The following is a 20,492-nucleotide window of genomic DNA, read 5'->3' on the forward strand; positions in this document are numbered from 1 at the left end:
GGATGACCCCTGGGTCCTGCCCACTGCCCAGCTGAGCGGCCTCTTGCCTCTTCTGCCCCTGGCATCTGCAGAAAGTACAGTTGTTTGTTTTAAGCAGGGCTCACCCCCTGTCCCTCTCATTTCAGGGCTTCGTGCTGGCTGTCACTGTCATCCGAGAGGCGGTGGAGGAGATCCGATGCTATGTGCGCGACAAGGAGGTCAACTCCCAGGTCTACAGCCGGCTCACGGCAAGAGGTCAGCCTGGGCTGCGGGGCCACGGGTTGCAGCTGTCACAGGCCGCTGACGGTCACGGGAGCAGAGTTGAAGGCCTGGGCTGGGGTGTGGCACGTGGGGAAACTGTCGCTCGGTCACTCGGTGGCTTGAACTTGGGAGCGGGGGCAGCACGGCTCTATCTGCCCTGGGCCTGGTAGGACTCGGGCAGCTTTGCCGGCCCAGGGCTCTGCCCCTGGCCTTGTAAGAATTGGTCCGGTCCAATACCTGCCCGCGGTCAGCCTCGACCTGGAGTTAATTCCGTGCCCTCCTGAGCTGCCCGCTCCCTTTTCTCCGCTGGCTGAGGAAGAAGAGGGCGCCCTCCTGTCACGTGGGAGGCCATGAGCAGCTTTCAAAGATAACCAGGTTTCAGAGGTCCTCTGTCCGCAGTGGTCACTCTCCGGGCAAACCCTGCAGCGTCCCTTTTCACAAAGACCACACGTTCACACAAACGCTCCATCTGCGACATCATCTCTGAAGGCATCTCATAAATCTCATAAATCCTCCATATTGAGGCATCGTGGGCATGGCTTTGACCTGAAGACAAGGGGCCTGATGAACGTGGTCCCTGGCCCCTGGTAGGGCTTGCTGCACATTTTAGATGGTGGCACTTTAAAGCCCACCCCAGGAGACCCCCGGAGAAGCCAGGAGCGGCCTCGCCCAGGCTGCCTTTGGTTTGAAGGTGAGCCGGTCTGCGGGGAGAAAGGTACAGTCGGCGGTCCTCTAGGACGACTGGCTCTCCTCGGGAATTCACGCTGTTCTAGGAGAGCCGAGGGGAATCCAAACCGTGCCCCGCCTGCAGGACACTGAGGATTCCGGCGGAGATGCCCAGGGGCCTTGGTTCCTGACCGGGGTCTGAGCTGCAGTGTGTAGTTCAGCTTCCACACCAGCAGTCTGTCCACGGGTTCAGGGTTTTCAGTAGTATTTTCTTCCAGGAGAAATGTTGGGGTGATCTGTTTGGGGCTCATCCACCAACAACTGAAATTCTAACCTCTCCTGGCAGCGTGGGGGTGTTCAGTGTTTATGAACACATTTTCCTCCTTGGCGGTCTTAGAAATTCGTCGTTTCTGAGACGCGGGGAGATTCGGAGTTGCTCTAAAAATGTTTCATTAAGGCAAAGCGGCTGTGTTCAGGACGTTTTGCCACCTAAAGAAACCAGCCAGTGTGATCCCCGCAGAAGGCTCCGGCTTTCCGCGTGGGCAGTCAGAAGGCCTTGTGCGGGGGCCTTTTTGTGGCCGTGTGTATTAAATCCGCCCTTAATAACATATTCTTACTGTAACATCGAAAATGCTTGGCAGCCGACAAAAGCCCCACCAGAGAGGGTGCCGAGGGTCTCTCAAGCTCAGGACAAGGGGCCCTGGGCTCCCGCTCGGCCGCCCTCCTCCCTCCTTGGTTCTTTTCATATCGCAGTGGCTTTTCCTGTCCTCCCTGAGCACCCCTTCCCAGCTCCGGCCTCCACGTCACTCAGTTCTTGAAAAGACGCTCAGGAGAATTGGCAGATGGCTCCAGCATCAAACACTTGTCTTCCTTTGTTGGTGGCCTTTGGTGGCCCATGGCCCCCATTGTCCCCCATTGTCCCGCCGGTGCAACCGCGAAGGCCACAGAACACAGTTCTGAATATTAGCCCAGGCCCTCGCTCCGCAATTTGTCTTGGTTGCCCAACAAAACAGCCAGCCGACTGTCAGCCTGGAGAGCCACGGAGGCGGCTCCGGTTACTCGATACACTGGGGGGAGGCCAGAGTCACAAGCCCACACGGTGAGGCCGCAGTGGGAGGAAGGAGAGAACCCGCTTTTTGACTTTGCCGGTAGGATTTCCTTAAGGGACGCTTTCCACCAACAACAACTCGTTGAGTAAGTTCAGAAGCAAAATGGAGTAACTGTCCAGCATGCTCAGAAACAGATGACCTTCATCGGTAGGCTGTCGGCCATGATCGTTGCTGACATTCTACCGCATTTCCTGATTAATAGTAGCCGTATTTGTACCAATGTAGCTTTTAAACTTAAACTTTCTGGCTAGTGGAAAAAAAAAAAAGTTGCAAAACTCCTCTAGGGATCTCCTGTAGCCCCTCGCAGAGGCAGCCATTGTTAGCAGGAAGCACATCTGCTTTTCAAGGAGCCTCTGTACACACACCCCGCGTCCCTGGAGAGTCAAGTTGCGGAGGAAATTCCTTTTTATCCCTATATATTCGTGTCTAATTCTCAGTAGAACAGTTCTCGCACATAACAGTGCAAATATCAAAATCGGGAAACTCGCCCTTGATCCATTACTATTGATCTCATTTATGGTCCTCACTCAGATTTTACTATTTGTCCTGAAAATGCCCGTTGTGGATTTTCTCCCCCCTGGTCCAGGAACCCGTCCAGGTCACTGGTGGTATTTCATTCTTGATCCTTGGCCTCTCACCTGGCACAGCTCCTGGGTTTCTTTGTCTTGCATGACATTGACTTTTTTTTTTTAAAGGACAGGCCAGTTTCAGGCCAGTCCCTTGGTAACCTGTCCCTTGGTTTGTATTTAGCTGATGTTGCTTCAGAGTTAGATTCACGACATGCATTTTGGTGGGGAATTGATATACTTTTAAGAATTGCCAAAGGTTCGGATTCTTATTGGCAGATGGCTATAGTTTTAGAGGCTTTAATTTAATCAGATTAAAAAAAAAATTTCAGACTTACTCAGACTGAAGTAAAAAAAAAAAAAAGAATGATTTAGAACAGCTGAGCCAAAAGCTCTGATAATGAGCACCTTACCATAGGGAGGGAAAGTGGACCATGGTTAACTGTTTTTGTTTTTCTTGTGCTGCTGGGGATGGACCCCCGGGCCTCACACAGGCTAGGCAAGTGTCCTGAGCCACGCCCCTAGCCCAGATAACAGTTTTCAAACTGCATTTTTCTGTGTCCTTTATTTTCACACGGGGGGGGGGGGGTTCTGTTGGGGTAGTTCTCGTTTTCCATGGGCTTTGACATATTTTTAGTGGGAAGTTCTGAGTTCCCCTCAGAACACACACCGTTGCCATGGTGAAAGCATCTGTTCTGCAGAGAGGCGAAAGCCAGAACTTTCCTTTTAGTCCAGACTTTCCGGAATGCACCGTCTGACAAGAGAGCACATATGTCGGGAGTATTTTACATATTTTGGATCAGCACGGGATTCGATACTGAGTTAAAGATGGAAATCAAAAAATTCTACAGAGGTGTACCTGGAATTAATGATCGCTCACCCCAGCTGTATTGTGCGAATTGACCCTGAGCAGAACAGGCCATGAACATCTAAGAATGTTCTGGGGTCTCGGTCCAACAGCTTTTAAAAATAGCTGCTTCCAACATGTTGCATCGTCTGGTTGAGTTGATGGTGGGAGTATGGTGGCCCTCATAAGGAACAGTCCCTCTCCTGACACTGCCTTGTTACTTCTGGGCAGTTTCTGCCGGTTGAGAGTAGTGGTTCTGAGCTCTGCATAAGGGGTCTCCACTGCACCTCTCCCTGCTAGGTGGGCAGGTCCTGTTAAGTTCCCAGCAACCAGGTGATTTTAATGTCCCCCACTGTGGAGAGTTGCTCCCTTGTACCTCTTGCACGAGAGGACTTGGCACTGTGCCTACACCTTTGTGTGGACTGGAGAAAGGCTGATGGTTCTGCTGCAGGGGTTGGTTAAGGAGTGTATAAATGGAGGCATGAGCCACAGGTTTGGGAACCCATCTGAGAGGAGCTGTGATGTCTTTCCAGAGGAGGTGACCTTTATCCTGAGTCTTGGATACAAAAGAGCAGGCCTGGCCCTGGGATTTGTGGGACCCACTGTCAGTCAAGCCTGTAGGACCCATGTTCAAACGTCATTAAGAACTTCATTGCCAGGTGCAGTGGCATGTGCCTGTCATCTCAGCTATGTGGGAGCTGGGCCAGGAGGATGGGAGATCCTGGGTGTCCAAGGGCAGCCTCGGTAGCTTAGTGAGACCCTGACTCATTATTGGGGATTGAACCCAGGGGTGCTGAACTACTGGGTACATCTCCAGCTTTTTGTTTGTTTGTTTTTAAATTTTGAGACAGGGTCTGGCTAAGTTGCCAAGACGGGTCTCAAACTTGCCTCAGCCTTCCAAGTTGCTGGAATTATAGGCATGTGCCACACAGCACCAGCCAAAAAAAAAAGTTGCTCGCAGGAGAGCATTGGACTGAGCGTGGGACCCACGCCAGTACCCAGATGGTGAGCCCGTGAAGCCTGTCCTGGTTAACAGAGCTTCCAAGAGCCTCGGGTTGAGCGGAGACCTCTGCTGGGGAGCCGGAAGCCTGGGCTGCAGGACCCCTGGTTCTGGCTCCACCTCGTTCTGCCCAGTCAGACCGCGCTTCCTGAGCCTCTCCCTCTGGAGAGAGAAAAGAAAAAAAGACCCGGTAGGCCATGGAGGACCTGAGTCTCTGGGAGGGTGGATTCTGGAATCCAGGAATTTGTATATAAGGTGTGAATACAAGAGGCGCTTCAGCTGTTCCAAAAAAATGCTTCCCCAGTTGGGAAGCAGGAGAAAAGGGAAGGACTTCTTCCTACCCTGAGCCCACCAGGTAGGGTTAAGTCTTAGATGGTGGTTATCATTATTTTTTTTGTGGTACTGGATATGGAACCTAGTGCTGCTCTACCACTGTGCTGAGGCTGGCCTTAACTTGCAAGCCTCCTGCTTCGGCCTCCCAAGTTGCTGGGATTATCTGCGTGCAGCGCCACCAGGCCTGGCCAGTTGGTGATTTTAAACAACCCTGGGGATGTGACACTGGGAAGAAGAGGCTTCTTTCTCACCCACCTTAGGGCCAAGGCTGAGTAGCCCATAATAAGATCTAAACTATCTGAGCTGATGGGGCTAGTTAAGGACAGAGCTTGGTGTTTCTGACCGGCTGGTCTGAGCGTAGACCCTTAGGCTTTAAAGTCAGGCACCTACTATGTGCAGCAGCTGAGCTCAGCACTTTCCCAGACGGTAGCTCATGGATGACTGAAATATTTAGCATTAACACATACAGCGCAGACAGAGGGCTTTTAGGATTTTCAGGCATTTTAAAACACATTTTTGAGTCCAAAGAAACCTGTCATTGCAGCCTCCTCATTCCACGAAAACCACGGGGAAGCCGTGCCACAGGAGAAACAGGTGCCCCTTCCCCCTGGGTTAAAAACTCACACTAAAGAGCAGTTTGGGGACCTTTGTGAATTTTTTTTTAATTATGAAATTGTCTTCCTGTATGAATGTGGCTTTGGAAATGAAGCCCAAAAAAGAGAACTTGAAATAGTAGTGGACCCAGAAAAACAGTTTTGTACTCAGAAGATTTGGTTGATCTCAAGCACCTCAAAAAAAAAATAAATAAATAAATAAAATAAAAAAGATTTGGGTCGGGTTAGAAAGACTAACAAGCCTACACATGACCTGTCTCTGCACTTGCTTTCCCCACACCACAAGTCTGGTTCTGGAGAGGCTCTGTGTGCCTGTCCCAGGCGGTGGGGGCGCTGGATTTGCATTGTCCCTGGTGCATTCCGGGGTCTTCCCACCAGGAGAGCCTTCCCAGACCAGCTCCTGGTCAAGGGCTAACAAGTCAGTGGATAGCTCACCTGGAAAGAAAGTGCAGATGGCATAATGAAGGTGGTCACCACTGCCCCTGTCCTGCTGGGCACACCTGGACCCACGGCTAACCAAGTCCTGCTCCATGCCAAGGGCTGAGACCCCTGGCATCTCCGCTTTCTCCTCTGCATGTGGTGAGAAGCTGGGAGAGCTCTCCTCTCCCAGGTCTTTCTAAGCCCTTAGCCACGCTGGGCTCCCTTTCCCAGGTGTGGAACCACCCATGAGCCCAAGGATCTCACCTCCCTTTGAAGATCCCTCCCCGCGTCCCCAGTTTCATTCAAAATCTGCTCTGGGTAATTATTTGGGATCGCAATTAATGTGGTTGCATTTTGAGATCTGAGAATACATGTTTTCCTTTCCTTCCTTCTTTTTTCTTTTCTTTTTCTTTCTTTTTTCTTTCTCTTTTCTTTTTGTGGTTGTAGTTGGACACAATACCTTTGTTTTATTTATTTATTTTTATGTGGTGCTGAGGATCGCCGAACCCAGGGCCTCGCATATGCTAGGCGAGTGCTCTATCGCTGAGCCACAACCCAGCCCCTTTTTTTTCCTTCCTTTAAAATTTATTTGTTTATTTTTGTGGTGCTGGTGATGGAGACCAGGGCCTCTTGCATGCTGGGCAAGTGCTCTGCCACTGAGCTGCACCCCCCAGGGTCCAGTTTTCTTTGGGGGAGTTGTGTTCTACTGGAGTTGATGAGAAGGTAGAATAACGTGGGGAAAATGTTTGTTAACGGGGAATTGTTTGGCTCAGGTTGATGAACTTAATGAAATAGCACGCATGTTTCCAAAGTTTCCACTCTTGTTCAACCTGGGTGAACGTGAGGTGTGCTTTTTGGATTTTGTAAAGGAAGCCATTGTCGGGGATGGGCTTTTTGATGCCAAAGCAGCAAAACTGCAATGATCCTCCTCTTAGGATCTTGAATGCTGTGCAGTGAGCAAATAATTCCCTCTCCCAGGCTTCCCTCCCTGAAACTCAGAGCATCAGTGTTTATGAGTCTTATTTAAAACAGATTTTGCCATTTTTTTGGGGGGGAGGGGTCATGCAGTCTGGTTAACAGAAGCAAAGTTATTCCAGTTCTCTAAGCCTGTGTTTTCTCTTTTCCAATATTCAGTTTCACTTACTGCAAATCAGTGGTGAACTGATCTGCTGTTTGATGAAAAAAAAAAAAAAAAAAACCCTGAAAAAAATCTCACATGCAAATGGCACTGTTATCTTCCCCAGAGCCTTGCCCCCTGCTGGGGTGTGACCCTTCTTCATCATTTTGGGCACTGGAAGCTGGCAAGACTATTATATATTTATTTAAAAGCCTCTGTTGGATATGAGTTTGTTACATTTAAACTTCGGTCTTTTTTTTTTTTTTTCCCCCTTTCAGTGTTTTAAACAAGAGCAACAGGAAGGAATCGTGTATTTGTAATAATACTTTTCAAGCCTGTGCTCGTTTTCAAATGTCTTTTCTTGGGATGTGGGGAATGCAGGCCACTGTTTGAATATGAAAATTTCCCCTTTAAACCTCTGAACTCCGCTGGGTCTGCGAGGTGTTTTAACATCAACCCCAGGAAATGTACACAGGGTGCAGAATTTACAACTCATCACTGTCACAGTTAGATTAGAGAGTGAGTTAAAGAGTAATACATTAACCAGGGCTAGTGCGTGGAGGTTGTTGTTGGAGATCTACAAAAGAGATCAGTGTCCCCCCCACACGATGGAAAATGGAGGAAGAACTGGAGCTGTTTGGCATCAAAAAATAGGCCCCACATACTAGCACCCTGGAATTTATTTAAGAAGGAACATTTTTGTTGGTAGGCTGTTCTGCAGTTTGAATTGTCATTGGCTTGTTTCAATTCAAGGGAAACATCTGGTTTCTCCCTGCAATGTAGACAAACTGCTCTTATTCTGAAGCTGTCATCCATGAAAGGCCTGGCGTGGACTCGGTGGATTTGCTTATGAAAGGCTTGGGGTCGCCTCTGTAGAAACAAATAGCTCCAGTAAGTGGAAGTTTGCTGCCCATAATAAACTGCCCGCAAGGCCACTCGGGTGAAGTGGCGAAAGCTGGAAGGGATGAATTTATTGGAAGACATTTAGTGATTTAGGATGTGGCGGGGAGAGAACTTTCCACTTTTGCAAAAAATCTCATACCCAACTTTTAGGTAGTTGCAAACCTAGAGCCTAGAAATGGGGGCTGGGATCTTAGGGGATCCAAAAGGGAGAAGTGCACGGTTCTGGGGCTTCACCTCCCAGGATAGGGCCGTGTCTTCCTGGGTACTTTAAAAAGAGGTTGCAGGGTGCCGTTATTTTCCTTGCTGACCAGCTGTATAATTTGCAGGGCCCTTGTTTTTTTTTTTTTTTTTTTAAATGAAAACAGCATCAGAGTACCCAGGAAAACAGTCCTACATCTTAGGAGGCTCTCAGGGAGGTAGGATTTAAAAAAAAAAAAAAAAAGTAGTAGTGCTTGTGTCTGTGCAGTATTTTTTCCCCAGCTCAGTGGGCTGCAGGGAGAGCTGGCTATCTTTTGAGATCTGTAACAATCACTGTGAAAGTGTTATTTTTTTCTTTCTCCACAGACTTTGTTAGGAAGACAGGAAGCTGTGCCAGATGGCTTCTCTGTATCTTGTTATCTTGTTCTTCTTCCTCTTTCTTGTAAGAACGTTTATTGAAGACTGAGAAAGGTGGTTGATGGAAGGTCAGATAGTGCGTGTTTGTGGCCCTTCACATAATCTGAAGAGTTTTTTTTTTTTTCCCCATTCTGGGAGCCGATCCCAGATAAGAGTATGCAGCTCTTCCTCACGTCTAACCTGGGCCCCTGTCTCAGGTTGTCTCTCTCCCTGCGCCTTCCCTGCCAGCCCAGGAGTCCTTAGATAGCCATGTTTCATTGAGATGCGCTCTGCCACTGAGCCCTGAATCACATATTTTTGATGACAAGGAAATGGCACCGTGAGATGGGAAGTCCAGATTTATTTCACCAAGCACCCTGCATTGGTGAAATCAAGGGGGAGCCCGCAAAGCTGAGACTGGCTCCCCTCCCCTGGATGCTAATGAGCAAACCCAGCTCAGCAGCACCGGTGGCCTGGTGGTGGCCTGGTGGTGGCGTGGTGGTGGCTCCCCTGCCCCCCCCCCCAGATGGAGGGGAGGGCTTTGGCTGATGGGCAGGAATGGCTGGAGTGTTCACATGAAGGATCGGCCTGCTGGGGGGACTCAGAAACTGCTCTGCAAACACGGTGGATTAAAGGGTTTTTTGTTGAGGTAGAACAGATGGACAGAGGGAGGCACAGTTCAAATTAACTGATCGTAAATCAGGCCTCTGTTGTAGAAGGGGAAAAATCTGGGCCTGGTCACTTAAAAAAACCCGAGCTTATTATTTTTTTTTCTTCTTAGAAAACAACCTCATGCTTACGGTAAAAAATGAAGAATTTAGGGCACTGGGCTGTGGCTCAGTGCTAGAGAGTGCGCCTTGCACGTGGGGGGCTCTGGGTTCGATCCTCAGCAACCACATAAAAATAAATAAAGATACTGTGACCGTCTACAACTAAAAATATATATATATTTTTTTTTTTTGAAATGAAGAATTTAGAAAATATCTATGCCAGAGGAAGGTTTAGCTCCTGCATCTCCAGAATCATGACCAGGCCTTTCCGGAGAGGCCTCCCAATTTTGTTCTCCGTCCTGCTCACGGATGGACAGATACATGAGCAGTTGTTGTTGAGCCAGAGCTAAAACCTGTGCTTGCTTCCATTCGGATTCTAACACTTGTAACACAGTCCCCAGGATCTGAACCCAGGCGTGCTTGTTCAGTCAGGCCAGCAGCCTGAATTTAACTCATAAACCCCAAAGACAATGTGTAAATTTATGTTTGGAAAAGTCGGGGCAGGCTCAGGTGAGGGGAACGTCATTGGCGCCGAGGGCCGGGTTGAATTTATGACCTTCCTCCAGGCAGGGCCTCCTGAGCCCACCAGAAAGAAGGCTGGGTCCCTGCCCGCTCCCGCGGCTGCCCCCTAGTGGAGCCAGAGAAGGTTGCTCAGTCAGTCAAAGCGTTCTCTCTACCTACCCCCCTTCCAGGGCCCTCAGCTCTGCAGCTCTGTTCCTCCTTTCCACCCAGGATGCATCAGAAGTGTTACATTGTTGCCAGTGTGCAGCGGGGAGGGGTCTACAGGAGTTGCTGTGGCGTGGGCCAGTTGAAAACTTTCCCTTGTCATTATTCTCTAAACAGCGTGACGTATTTGCATGGTAGGAGCACCCTAAGTAATCTAGAGTGATCATTCAAAATGATGAGAAGATGTGGATGTGCTCAGCTTCTATGCAATGTATAAGGGACTTGAAACCCCCACCCCCCCAGAGTTTGGCTTCCACGGGGGTCCTGGAACTGATGCCCTGCAGATGCAGCTGTACTGTTTGGATTAGGGCCCGCTGGCCAGCCTCTCTGTAAATGTATTGACAATGAAACTTGAGGCCTGGGGGTCTCCCTGGTGTTCCGGGGCTCAGCCACTGGATGGGGTCAGCATCAATTTTAGGAAGTGAGGCGCCACCCCGTGCTAGAGGCTCTCCTAGTAGGGTGAGTTTGAGAGCTGTGCACCGGAAGTCCCAAGAGCTTTCTAGAAGTCATAATATCTGTGTGTAGAACTTCTGGTGGCAGCCCTGCTTATGGTTCACATAACCAGGTTGAATAAAATGCCAGGATTGTTTAGAATCAAACTCTGTGGCTATTATTGCAGAGAGTCATTTGAATTGACATCTGAATGCTTTGAAAAATGTCTGTGGTCATAAACCACTTAAAATATGCACCATTAATGAAAACCTAGAGTCGTGCACACAGATGATTCCAGCATGTCTTTCAGTTCTCTGTGAAGTGACCGGAATTCAAGTGGGAGATGCTGGTGAGCACCAGCTACTGTGGACAGCAGGTGTGTGCCGAGGGCACAGTGATCATGGTCCCCATGCATGGTTTTGCTCAGGAGCATTTTGTTTTTGAGATTTGCTTATTATTTTTTCTCCGTGTCTCAGCTAAACATCTGCAAACTAAACAGGACACCAGTAACTACTGAGGATTTTATGGTGTTGTTTCCTTGTATGAGAATCTGACCAGACGGAAGGTCCGCTTCCTCTGTGGTGTGCTCACAGGGTGCTGGACCGTCCGGCTCAGGTCACCCCTTGCACCTCTTTTCTTGCTGTTCCCTGCTTGCCACGAACCCCTCCACGAGAACCCCAGCTGTTAGCCACGGGCATGCTGCGTACCTGTGCACCCTTCTCTCCTCTCTCAGGCGGCATTTTTATCGGTTCCCCGTAACACCGTGTCCTTCCCATGGCTAATTCTGGCCCCAACTCTCCTGCAAAGGATTGTGGACACCCCCTTCCAAGCCCCAGCTCGCTCATTTGCTGTTTCTGCCCTCGAGAGTGTGAGTTCTGTGGACCCTCGGCCCTCAGAGCACCTGGTATACAGCAGGCATTTAGTAAACGGGCCTTCTCTGTGCTGGGCACTGTCCACCCGGGCCCCGAGCACCCTGGATTCCCTGCACTGCTGTTCTCATGTGCGTCTGGCTGTCACTAGACCTAGATCTTGGTTGGCAGCCACAGCCGTGGCCACATTCAGTTCCTTGTTTCTTTTTGTAGAGCCTGAGGGCAGAGAATGTTTTTCACGTTTTAAAATGTGAAATGTAAATGTGCAAAAGGGTCAGAGCCCTTTGGGAAAAGAGCTGTGGGAGGGGTTGAGGGCATCGCCTCCTGGACTCCTCCGCAGCCTGGACTCCTCACCGTCTGGCCCCGACCACTGCTCATGTGTGAGCTCGGCCTCGGGCTGGGGAGCTGCGAAGACCATCTTTCATCTTTAACCCCAGGACACAGCACTTATGAATCATTTTTGAGTTGATCTGAACTTTTTTCTGTCGGGAAGCTGGAGACGAGACCGTCCCCTGATGGTGACCACAGGGTAAAAAGGCGCTGGCAGTGTGTATATTAGTGCTTAGCACAGCGTTAGTGTGTAACATTAACTTTGATTGTTGATTCAGATACACATTTAATAAAAATCATGTAGTCTGATCATCATCGTAGCCAAAATGTATAGCAATTGTCCATTAGAAAGTAAATCAGGGCTGGGGTTGTGGCTCAGTGGTAAAGCGCTCGCCTAGCATGTGTGAGGAACTGGGTTCGATTCTCAGCACCACATATAAATGAATAAAGGTTCATCAACATCTTAAATAAATTAAAAATAAAAAAAGTAAATCAGTCATTTTGGTTTAGCTTTTTTTTTTTTTTTTTTTTTTGAGGGGGCTGCTGGTATTGTTGAAAATTAAAATTCCTCTCTTTTCTCCTGGATCTGACTCTTAATTTTGTCCCTCTGCCTTTAAAAAAAAAATATTCTATTCGTCATTGATGGACCTTTTATTTAAATATTTATATGTGGTGCTGGGAATTGGATCCATTGCCTTCATCATCCTAGGCAGGAACTCTACCACTGAGCCACAATCCCGGCCCCTCCTTTTTTCCTTTTTTAAAATTTTTAAATTTTTTTTTATTTTTTTAAATTTTTTTTAAAGAGAGAGTGAGAGAGGAGAGAGAGAGAGAGAATTTTTAATATTTATTTTTTAGTTCTCAGCGGACACAACATCTTTGTTTGTATGTGGTGCTGAGGATCGAACCCGGGCCGCATGCATGCCAGGCGAGCGCGCTACCGCTTGAGCCACATCCCCAGCCCTTCCTTTTTTTAAAAAAAAATTCATATTTAAAAAATTTTTTAGTTGTTGATGCACCTTTATTTTATTGATTTATATGTGGTGCTGAGACTTGAACCCAGTGCCTCACACATGCTGCCCTGAGCCCCAGCCCCAGTCCCTTTTCCTTTCCTTTTTGAGGCAAAATAGAATCCCTTGTGGCTACCTGGGAAATCTCAGTCCCTGTTAAGACAGGTGATCTTTCTGGAAAGACATGAGTTATTTCAGTGCCCTGCGAGGTAGGACCTAGTGTCTGTCTCTGCGGCAGGGACCCTTTTCTTGGGGAGCCAGGAGATGCTCCTGGAGGGTGCCGTGCGTCAGGGCACTCCTGCACCCCTGGGAGGATCCAAGAGCGATGGCGCTGTGTTGAAATGCACCGTGGCCTGATGTGTTGGCCTGTTGCTTTGCAGGGACAATGAAGGTGAAGAGTTCCAGCATCCAAGTGGGAGATCTCATCATCGTTGAGAAGGTGAGCGGGGGCTGGAAGCTTGTCCTGGCCTGGTCTAGCCGGGTGAGCACGTTGCACAGGGAGTCCGTGGTCAAATGCATATCTGGTAGACAAATTAAATAATGCTTTTGGGATTCTACCCTACGTCTTTGCTTAGGAGAAAAATCTCTTTCCCGTGAGATAAACAAAATATTTTTTCAAGGTTTGTGTGTATTGGGTAACAAGAAATCCTGCTTATGAAATGTACAACCACAGCCAGGCACGGGGATGCACGCATGGGATCCCAGCTTCTGGAGACAGAGGCAGGAGGATCACAAGTTCAAGGCCAACCTGGGCCACTGAGTGAGACCCGTCTCAAAAGTGAAAATAACTGGGAAGGCGGCTCAGTGGTAGAGTGCTTGCCTCACCTGGATGAGGCCCCAAGTTGGTTTCTCAGTACTGGGGATGAGGAGGGGAAACTCAAACCCCCTACAAGTACAGGTTTTGTTGTCCTTTTTCGTGTTTATTATTTGGACTTTAAATTTTTTTTTTTATTCAAATAAAATCTTCCAGCTGGGTGTGGTGGTGCACACTTAGAATCCCAGTGGCTTGGGAGGCTGAGGCAAGAGGATCATGAGTTCAAAGCCAGTCTCAGCAATTTATCAAGGCCTTAAACAACTCAGTGAGACCCTGTCCCTAAATAAAATATGAAAAAGGGCTGGGGATGTGGCTTAGTGGTGGAGGCCCCTGGGAATCAATCCCTGGTACAAAATAAAATACAAATAAAAAGCACATAAATAAAATCTTCCCTTTAAGTTTGCTTGATACTTAGAAATACTTATCTGATCATCCTTTCGAGCAATATTAGCTTGCATTTTCTGACTCACACATTGTACCCGCCAACCATTTTATGAGGTCAGGGGTGAAGTTTAACATGCGAACAGTAAAATGTCCAAAAATGCATTTTTAAAAATAGCCCTGTTAATGTTTGTTGCCTCAGCAAACACATCTCTTTTTACTATGTGTGTCTGGAAGGTGTGAGATTTTTGGGGTGGCCCTGGAGAATCTTGGAATAATATTTGATTAGAAAAGGATTTCGTGCTACCTCGTTTCTGTAGGAACTGAACTATGCCCTTTTAAAAGGATGAAATCCAAGAACTCAAGGTCGATTGAGGGGAGTGGAACTCTTGGGGGTGACCGCTCGGAGCCGCGTGTTGTCAGACGCTCTTCTGTTGGTAGCTCCGTGGGGGCTGCTGTCGGTTTCCCTCTGTGTTTCAAGAAAGGCTTTTGTCCATTCTTACGGTTCCACTTCCCTATGAAAATCCTGCTAAGAGCCAGACATGGCTCTGGGGATGGGTAGAGGCAGATGGGTGAGCTGGGTGTCCCCGGGGTGTCTGCGGACATCTGCAGGTGTGCCAGCGGCTCTGGCCCACACCTGGGCTGGGGTTCCAGCGGGTGCCGGTTGCATCTGCAGGAAAACGGGGAGCTTCCTTCCTGAGATGGGATTTTATTAGGGGCGTGTAAAGCACCAGCAGCCCGCCATTGTCCTCAGATCCCAAACCAAATGACCCTCCAAATTTGTCTTTGACAAAAGCAGAAACTTCAAAGAGGGGTGGGCTCCCGTGGGCCTCCTGCCTCGGGGTGGCCGGAGACCCCACCCGTGGCTGCCCTCCGTGACCGTCTTCCTTTTCCTACCACAGAACCAGCGGGTCCCTGCTGACATGATCTTCCTGAGGACATCAGAAAAAAATGGTAAACATCCAGATCAATGTGGCGCTAACCGCTAACCTTTCAGTGGTAATTTGGCAAAATGATCATTTGAAAGTGCAGCCGTGGTGTAGATATCATTTTGGAGCCCTGAGGGTAAATCAGCAACCTCTTCCTAGGAGAGCAATCTTTTAAAATGGAAAGTGTTCATTATTAGATGTTTGTCATTAAAATGACAGTTGGAGCCCTGATGACTGACATCTGGTGAAGCCACGCCCACAACAGAGCCACGCCCACAAGCCTTGACTCCCCCATCCCCTCTTCTGGGCTGTGTTAGGCTCCACTTCAGGAGCCCGTGGACAGGAAGTGTGTGGAACAGAGGCGACACCTGTGGCTGGGTGAGGAGATGGGCGGACACAGAAACCGGGAAGGGGCAGGCACGTTTCCTGCCGTGGCTTCCTGTGCTCCTCTTGGCTTATCTGTCATTAGAGCCCCTGTTTACCGCAGTGAATCTCAAGCCTCCGGCCCCCACCTGTGGCCATCATTCCCTAGCAGGCTGCCGGCCTGCCTTTTAATTTAAGTTGTTCTGAAGAAACAAGCCCCCGCCCCAATCTGGCCCAATTGGAGATGTTCGAACATCTGAAAAATGGGCGCTCGTATTCCTTTAAGATTGTTGCAATCTATTTAATTATGAATTGACTGAAAGTGAAGGTAAAGATTCACGCTAATAATATTTATGTAACCAGGAGAGGGGACAGAATGCACTAGATGAGAACAGTCTTTTAAAAACTGCAGCAATTAGCCTTGAATTGGTTCTTGGGTCCTGCTCATTGAAGACAGTCGGTGGCTTAGGGCCAGCCGCGTGCCCCGGCCACCTTCCACAGTGACGAGAGTTCTGCCGCAGGGGCTCTGGGTCTGCACACACCTGATGGCCTTCACCTCCCTGGGTGCTGGCACCGGGACTGCCTCACTTTCTACACAGGGGACAGGTTCAGAGAGGGCACATTCCTTCTTAGGAAAGGAACCAGTAGGCGGCAGAGCTGGGATCTGTCCCTGATGGTCTGGTTCCTGAGGCAGGGGTCGGAACCCCTCCCAGCACGGCCTCAGGGCTAGCCACCCTGTGCCAGCCACTGGACCATCACTGAGTCCTTACGACAAGCTGTGAAGGCTGGTTCTTCTCATTTTTAAAATGAGGACATATTGTGGTCCAGCAGGGTCAGTGAACTAGCAGCACAGCACACACACGTAGTCCCAGAGACTCAGGAGGCTGAGGCAGGAGAATCACCTCTGCAACTTAGATTTCGTCTCAAAATAAACAATAAAAAGCACTGGGGGTGTGGCTCGGTGGAACTGGATCTCTGGGTTCAATCCTCAGTACTGAAGCAAAAAAAAAAAAAAAAAAAAAAAATGAAACTAGATTCATGGGGAGAGAATGGTGGCCTGAGGGCTGGAACCCAGATCTCTGTCTCGGAGCTTGTGGAGGGGGTGGAGAGGAAGGTATTCATTTTCTCTTTGGGTCATTGGCCATCAAACGGCCATTTTTGTAAGGAGCTGCTTAGAACGGCCCAGGAAGGATGCTTGGGTTTTGAGTAACTGGACAGTCCCCAACTTCCCTCCACAGGGTCTTGCTTCTTGCGGACGGATCAGCTGGATGGGGAGACGGACTGGAAGCTGCGGCTGCCGGTGGCCTGCACACAGAGGCTCCCCACGGCCGCCGTGAGTAGCTTTCCCTACAGAAGTGCTTGCGGTCACCAGGTCACAGGAGGGCTCTCAAGCTCAGATGCCCTCCAGGGCCAACAGGGGACGTCAGACGTGCCTTGGGGTTGGCGGGGGACTGTGGGATCCCGGAGAACTTCCACGGCTCCTCAGTTCCCTCCCGTGGGGCCGTGCCCAGGGCAGATTCCACAGGCAGGACCTGAGCTCCTCCTGGGGTGGCTCAGAGTCGCAGGAGAGCTGGACAGGCTACCCGGCAGAGCATTAAAGGGAGATCAGAGCGTGTCGTGCCCCTGCTCAGGGGCCCCACACCATCCGCCTGCAGGGTGCTCGTCTCTGACCTTGGCCTCTGCCCCTCTCCACTGCCCACTGGCCTCTTGGTCAAGCATGCCTCTTCCTTGGACACCAGCCCTTGCTGTTTGCTCCCCAGGAACCCTCTTACCCCAGGTCTGCCTGGCCGGGTATGTCCAGCATGCCATGTAGGTGTCACATAGATGGCATGTAGGTGTCACATAGGTGTCCTGCACAAGTTCTTATTTTCTGGCCACTTTCCCCTGACATTCCCATTCCACTCACTTCCAGGCAGACTCTCTGTGAGCAGCTGCTCCTGGTGTGACCCTGCTGTACCCCCAGTGCATGGGACAGTGGGTGCTGACAGATGGCCACAGTATTGGCCAAATGTGATTTAAATACCCAGAGGTTGACTTGCCCACCGGCGTTCTGGAAGGGTTAAGTACAACATGGAACTTATCCTGTGTTCCTGTCACGTGGATTGATGCCGTCTAGTGGGAAGGGAGCAGGCCGGCCAAAGTTTTGGGTCTTAGTACAGTTAACGTAACCGTAAACATGGCACCACACTGGTGGTTTTTCATGGCTAATAAAAAAATGAGGTAGCACCCTTCGTAACTGGTTTTTATTGGAGGGGGGGTTCTGAGGATTAAACCCAGGGGCACTACATTCTCAGTCCTTTTTTTAAAAAAGTATTTTTTAAGTTGTCAATGGACCTTTATTTTATTTATTGATATGTGGTGCTGAGAATCCAACCCAGTGCCTCACACATGCTAGGCAAGCGCTCTGCCACGGAGCCACAGCCCCAGCCTTCCTCAGCCCTTTATGGAGACAGGATTTCACTTAGGCCTTGCTCAATGGCTGAGTCTGGCCTTGAAGTTGTGATCCTCCTGCCTCAGCCTCCCAAGTGACTGGGATTATAGGCATGCACCACCATGCCTGGCATGACTGCTAAACCAGGAATTCTAGAATAGTGAGTTTTTAAGTACAGTGGAGGATCCCCCAAAACAGTCATGAGATGTAGCCAATTTAAGGCTGGATTCAGACTTTGGGTATGTGTTTTACTTCCTGGTGAGAGTTCTTCAAATAAAGGATTCCGATTCTCAGAATGATTGACGGTCTCTGTCCCGGGGCCCAGAAGCACAGGTGCCTGCGTATTTTGCTGTGTAGAGTTGTGTTTGCTAGTGTGCTTTGGAAGCAGCTTCCAGTTTATAATCTCCCACTTTGACCCTCGTCCTGGGCTGGGGCTCAGAAGAAGAGAAGATCTGCTGTCCCCGCTGTCAGGGGACACTTGCCTGAGTGGCCCTCGGGGGTCTCAGTGGGAAGCAGCTTTCTAATAAAGCTGAGATTAAGAGAATTTTATGAAAAGTTCACCTGAGTGATACACAAATACATTCTTTTCATTATTATTGACTGTGTGTATGGAAAGACCTGGAAGGAAAAGTGAGAAGAGGCTCATGGCCTGACCCCCGCTTTTATCTTTTCCCAGAGGGGGGTCATGGGGCGCAGGTGGTGGTCCTTTCAGACCCCTCTCAGCAGTTAGCCTGCAGACTGTCTGCGGGCGGTGGCTTACACAGAGGATCTCCACTGCTCTGTGAGGTTTCCTCCCTCAGGTTTACTGTGTCTCTGGGCCTTTTCTTATCAGTTCTCTGGGACTCCCTGCTAACACGTGTGCTTAGGGCGCTTCCTAGTTATTGGGAGCCTGGGCCTTGCCTGAGGGCTGGCCCCGGGCCTCAACTCCAGACCCCTGTTGCTGAGTGCTGTTGTTCACAGTTTGCCTGACGGTTTTTGAAAGAGAACCCAGAGTTCGGAAACCCAGGTTTTTCACGTGAATCTGCACATGTTAATGTGGATGGCTCACTAAAAATGTGACGCGTACCCTCATGTGGAGATCGTAGCGTATCCATTTTCTGTCCCTTAATATTTTTAGTCAACTTTGTGTTTAGAATTGGGGGTCTTGGTTTGTTTTTGTTTTGAGTACTGGGAATTGAACCCAGGTGTACTTTGCCACTGAACCACATCCCCAGCCCCTTAAAAAAATTTTTTTAAAACAGAGACTCCCTAAGTTGTTAAGGTCCTCACTAAGTTACCGAGGCTTGAAGTCCTCCTGCCTCAGCCTCCTGAGTTGCTGGGATTATAGGTGTGCGGCACCCTGCCCAACTGGTGTCTTGCTTTTGCAGTAGGATTTACCTAATAGGAGAATCCTTGCTTCCTTTTTCCTGTAACTATCCCTGCTTCCCTTTAATAGGTCAAGTGTAGGAGAGGTAAAAGGAAACTGGTGCGGGGCCATGGTGTGTCTCGTTGGTAAAGCGCCTGCCTGGCGGGCACAAGGCCCTGGGTTTGATCTTCAGCACTGCAAAAAGGGGCGATAGATAGATTCATAGATAGATAGATAGATGGAAGGATGAAGCTTTTTAAATGGCAGGATTGGGCCATGCCGGAACTGGCTGGTGGCAGGAGCTGTCCTTTTTGGGAGTTAGCTGTGGTAGCTCGCCTGGACATCGGCAGGGCCAGGATGCCCTCTGCCTGCAGGGCCTGGCTTGGCGGGCCGTGGTCAGGGTCAGCAATAATGGTTTTGGAAGAACTTTGTTAAATGGAAGAGGAAGTGAGAAGAGTCAGGAAAGGAGGCGAGGAGAGGAGACAAAGCAGATAAAGAGGTGAGGGGGGGAGCTGGGTACAGTGACAGGGGGGATGGCCTGAGGGTCCCCTGCTCAGACTCTGTCCTCGGTGGCGGCTGTTGAGAGCAGTCTCCCACACGGTGTCCCTGCGTCTTGAGTCCCTGCCGTCAGTTCTTTGGGACACACACCCAGAAGTAGAATTGCCGCGTCCCGTGGGGATTCTGTATTTGATTCTTAGGAGAAGTCCCTGCTGTCCTCCACGGTGGCTTTACTGCCCCACGTCCTTCCCAGCCGCGCACCAGGGTCTGGTCCCCCTGCCTCCTTACCAATATCTGTTATTCTTTATTTTTAATTTTTAACTGTTTCTGTGGCGGTCCTCCAGTGACTGCGAGGTATTCCTGTTTTCTTGAAAGGACCTGCTTCCCAGGACCTTGCACACAAGTGGCGCCTAATTGTTTCTTGGGTGAGCAAGTGTTTTATTGGCATGAGCAAGTCTCACTGCTCAGAGTTCAGCAGAGGGGCACCCGCCCACGACAGGGGTGCTCATGGCTCTGCAGCATCTCTGGCACCTAGAAGTGCTGGGCAGACGCAGGCCGTAGGGTGCCCCTGGGCTCTCGGGGGGCCTTGGGGTGTTGGACGTGGTGACCCCTGCACTAACTTCACGGAGGCATTTCTTCATCTTTCTACCCACCCTGTGGTTTTGAGAGCCTGTGGGCTGGGTTTGGGAAATACAGTGGTTCTGGAAAGAGAGTGGGTGCCTCCCGAAACCCGGACCCCGTGCTGACCTCTGTTTTAATCCCACCACATCCCCTTGTTGAACAGGACCTTCTCCAGATTCGATCCTACGTGTATGCAGAGGAGCCAAGCATCGATATTCACAACTTCGCGGGGACTTTTACCAGAGTAAGTCGGCTTGCTGTCACGGAGATCCCGTCCTGGAGTGTGCATGAGCTGGGGCTTGTGGAGGAGGCCCGCAGAGGAGGCCAGCAGAGGAGGCCGGCGGAGATGCTCTGATGGACCTTTGCCAGGGTGTGGTTTTGTTCAGGGCCGGCCTGAGATTTCCTAACAGCAGCCCCACCTTGAAAGCAGAGGGATCTTTTCTCAGTAAAGTCGACAGGCCAGAATTCTCTCCCAGCCTAGAAGGGCTTGAAGGACGTGGAGCCCAGTGTGGAGTGATTAATGTTAGCCATGCCCCTGCCCCTCCAGGGGGGTCCAGTCCTCCT

The 20,492-nt window shown here is 49.8% G+C and overlaps 1 protein-coding gene across 3 annotated transcripts in view; it reads left to right on the plus strand.

Annotated features, from left to right (window-relative positions):
- The window catches only part of Atp9a (ATPase phospholipid transporting 9A), a 114,298-nt gene that overhangs the window by 36,698 nt on the left and 57,108 nt on the right, over nt 1-20,492 (plus strand). For all 3 annotated transcript variants that reach the window (XM_078051902.1, XM_078051903.1, XM_078051904.1), the window contains 5 exons: nt 126-234; nt 12,927-12,985; nt 14,644-14,695; nt 16,272-16,366; nt 20,092-20,172. In XM_078051902.1, the coding sequence (XP_077908028.1) occupies nt 126-234; nt 12,927-12,985; nt 14,644-14,695; nt 16,272-16,366; nt 20,092-20,172 (396 nt within the window). The remainder of the gene's footprint in view (nt 1-125; nt 235-12,926; nt 12,986-14,643; nt 14,696-16,271; nt 16,367-20,091; nt 20,173-20,492) is intronic.

Source organism: Ictidomys tridecemlineatus, chromosome 5, assembly GCF_052094955.1.
Source record: "Ictidomys tridecemlineatus isolate mIctTri1 chromosome 5, mIctTri1.hap1, whole genome shotgun sequence".
Classification (NCBI taxonomy): domain Eukaryota; kingdom Metazoa; phylum Chordata; class Mammalia; order Rodentia; family Sciuridae; genus Ictidomys; species Ictidomys tridecemlineatus.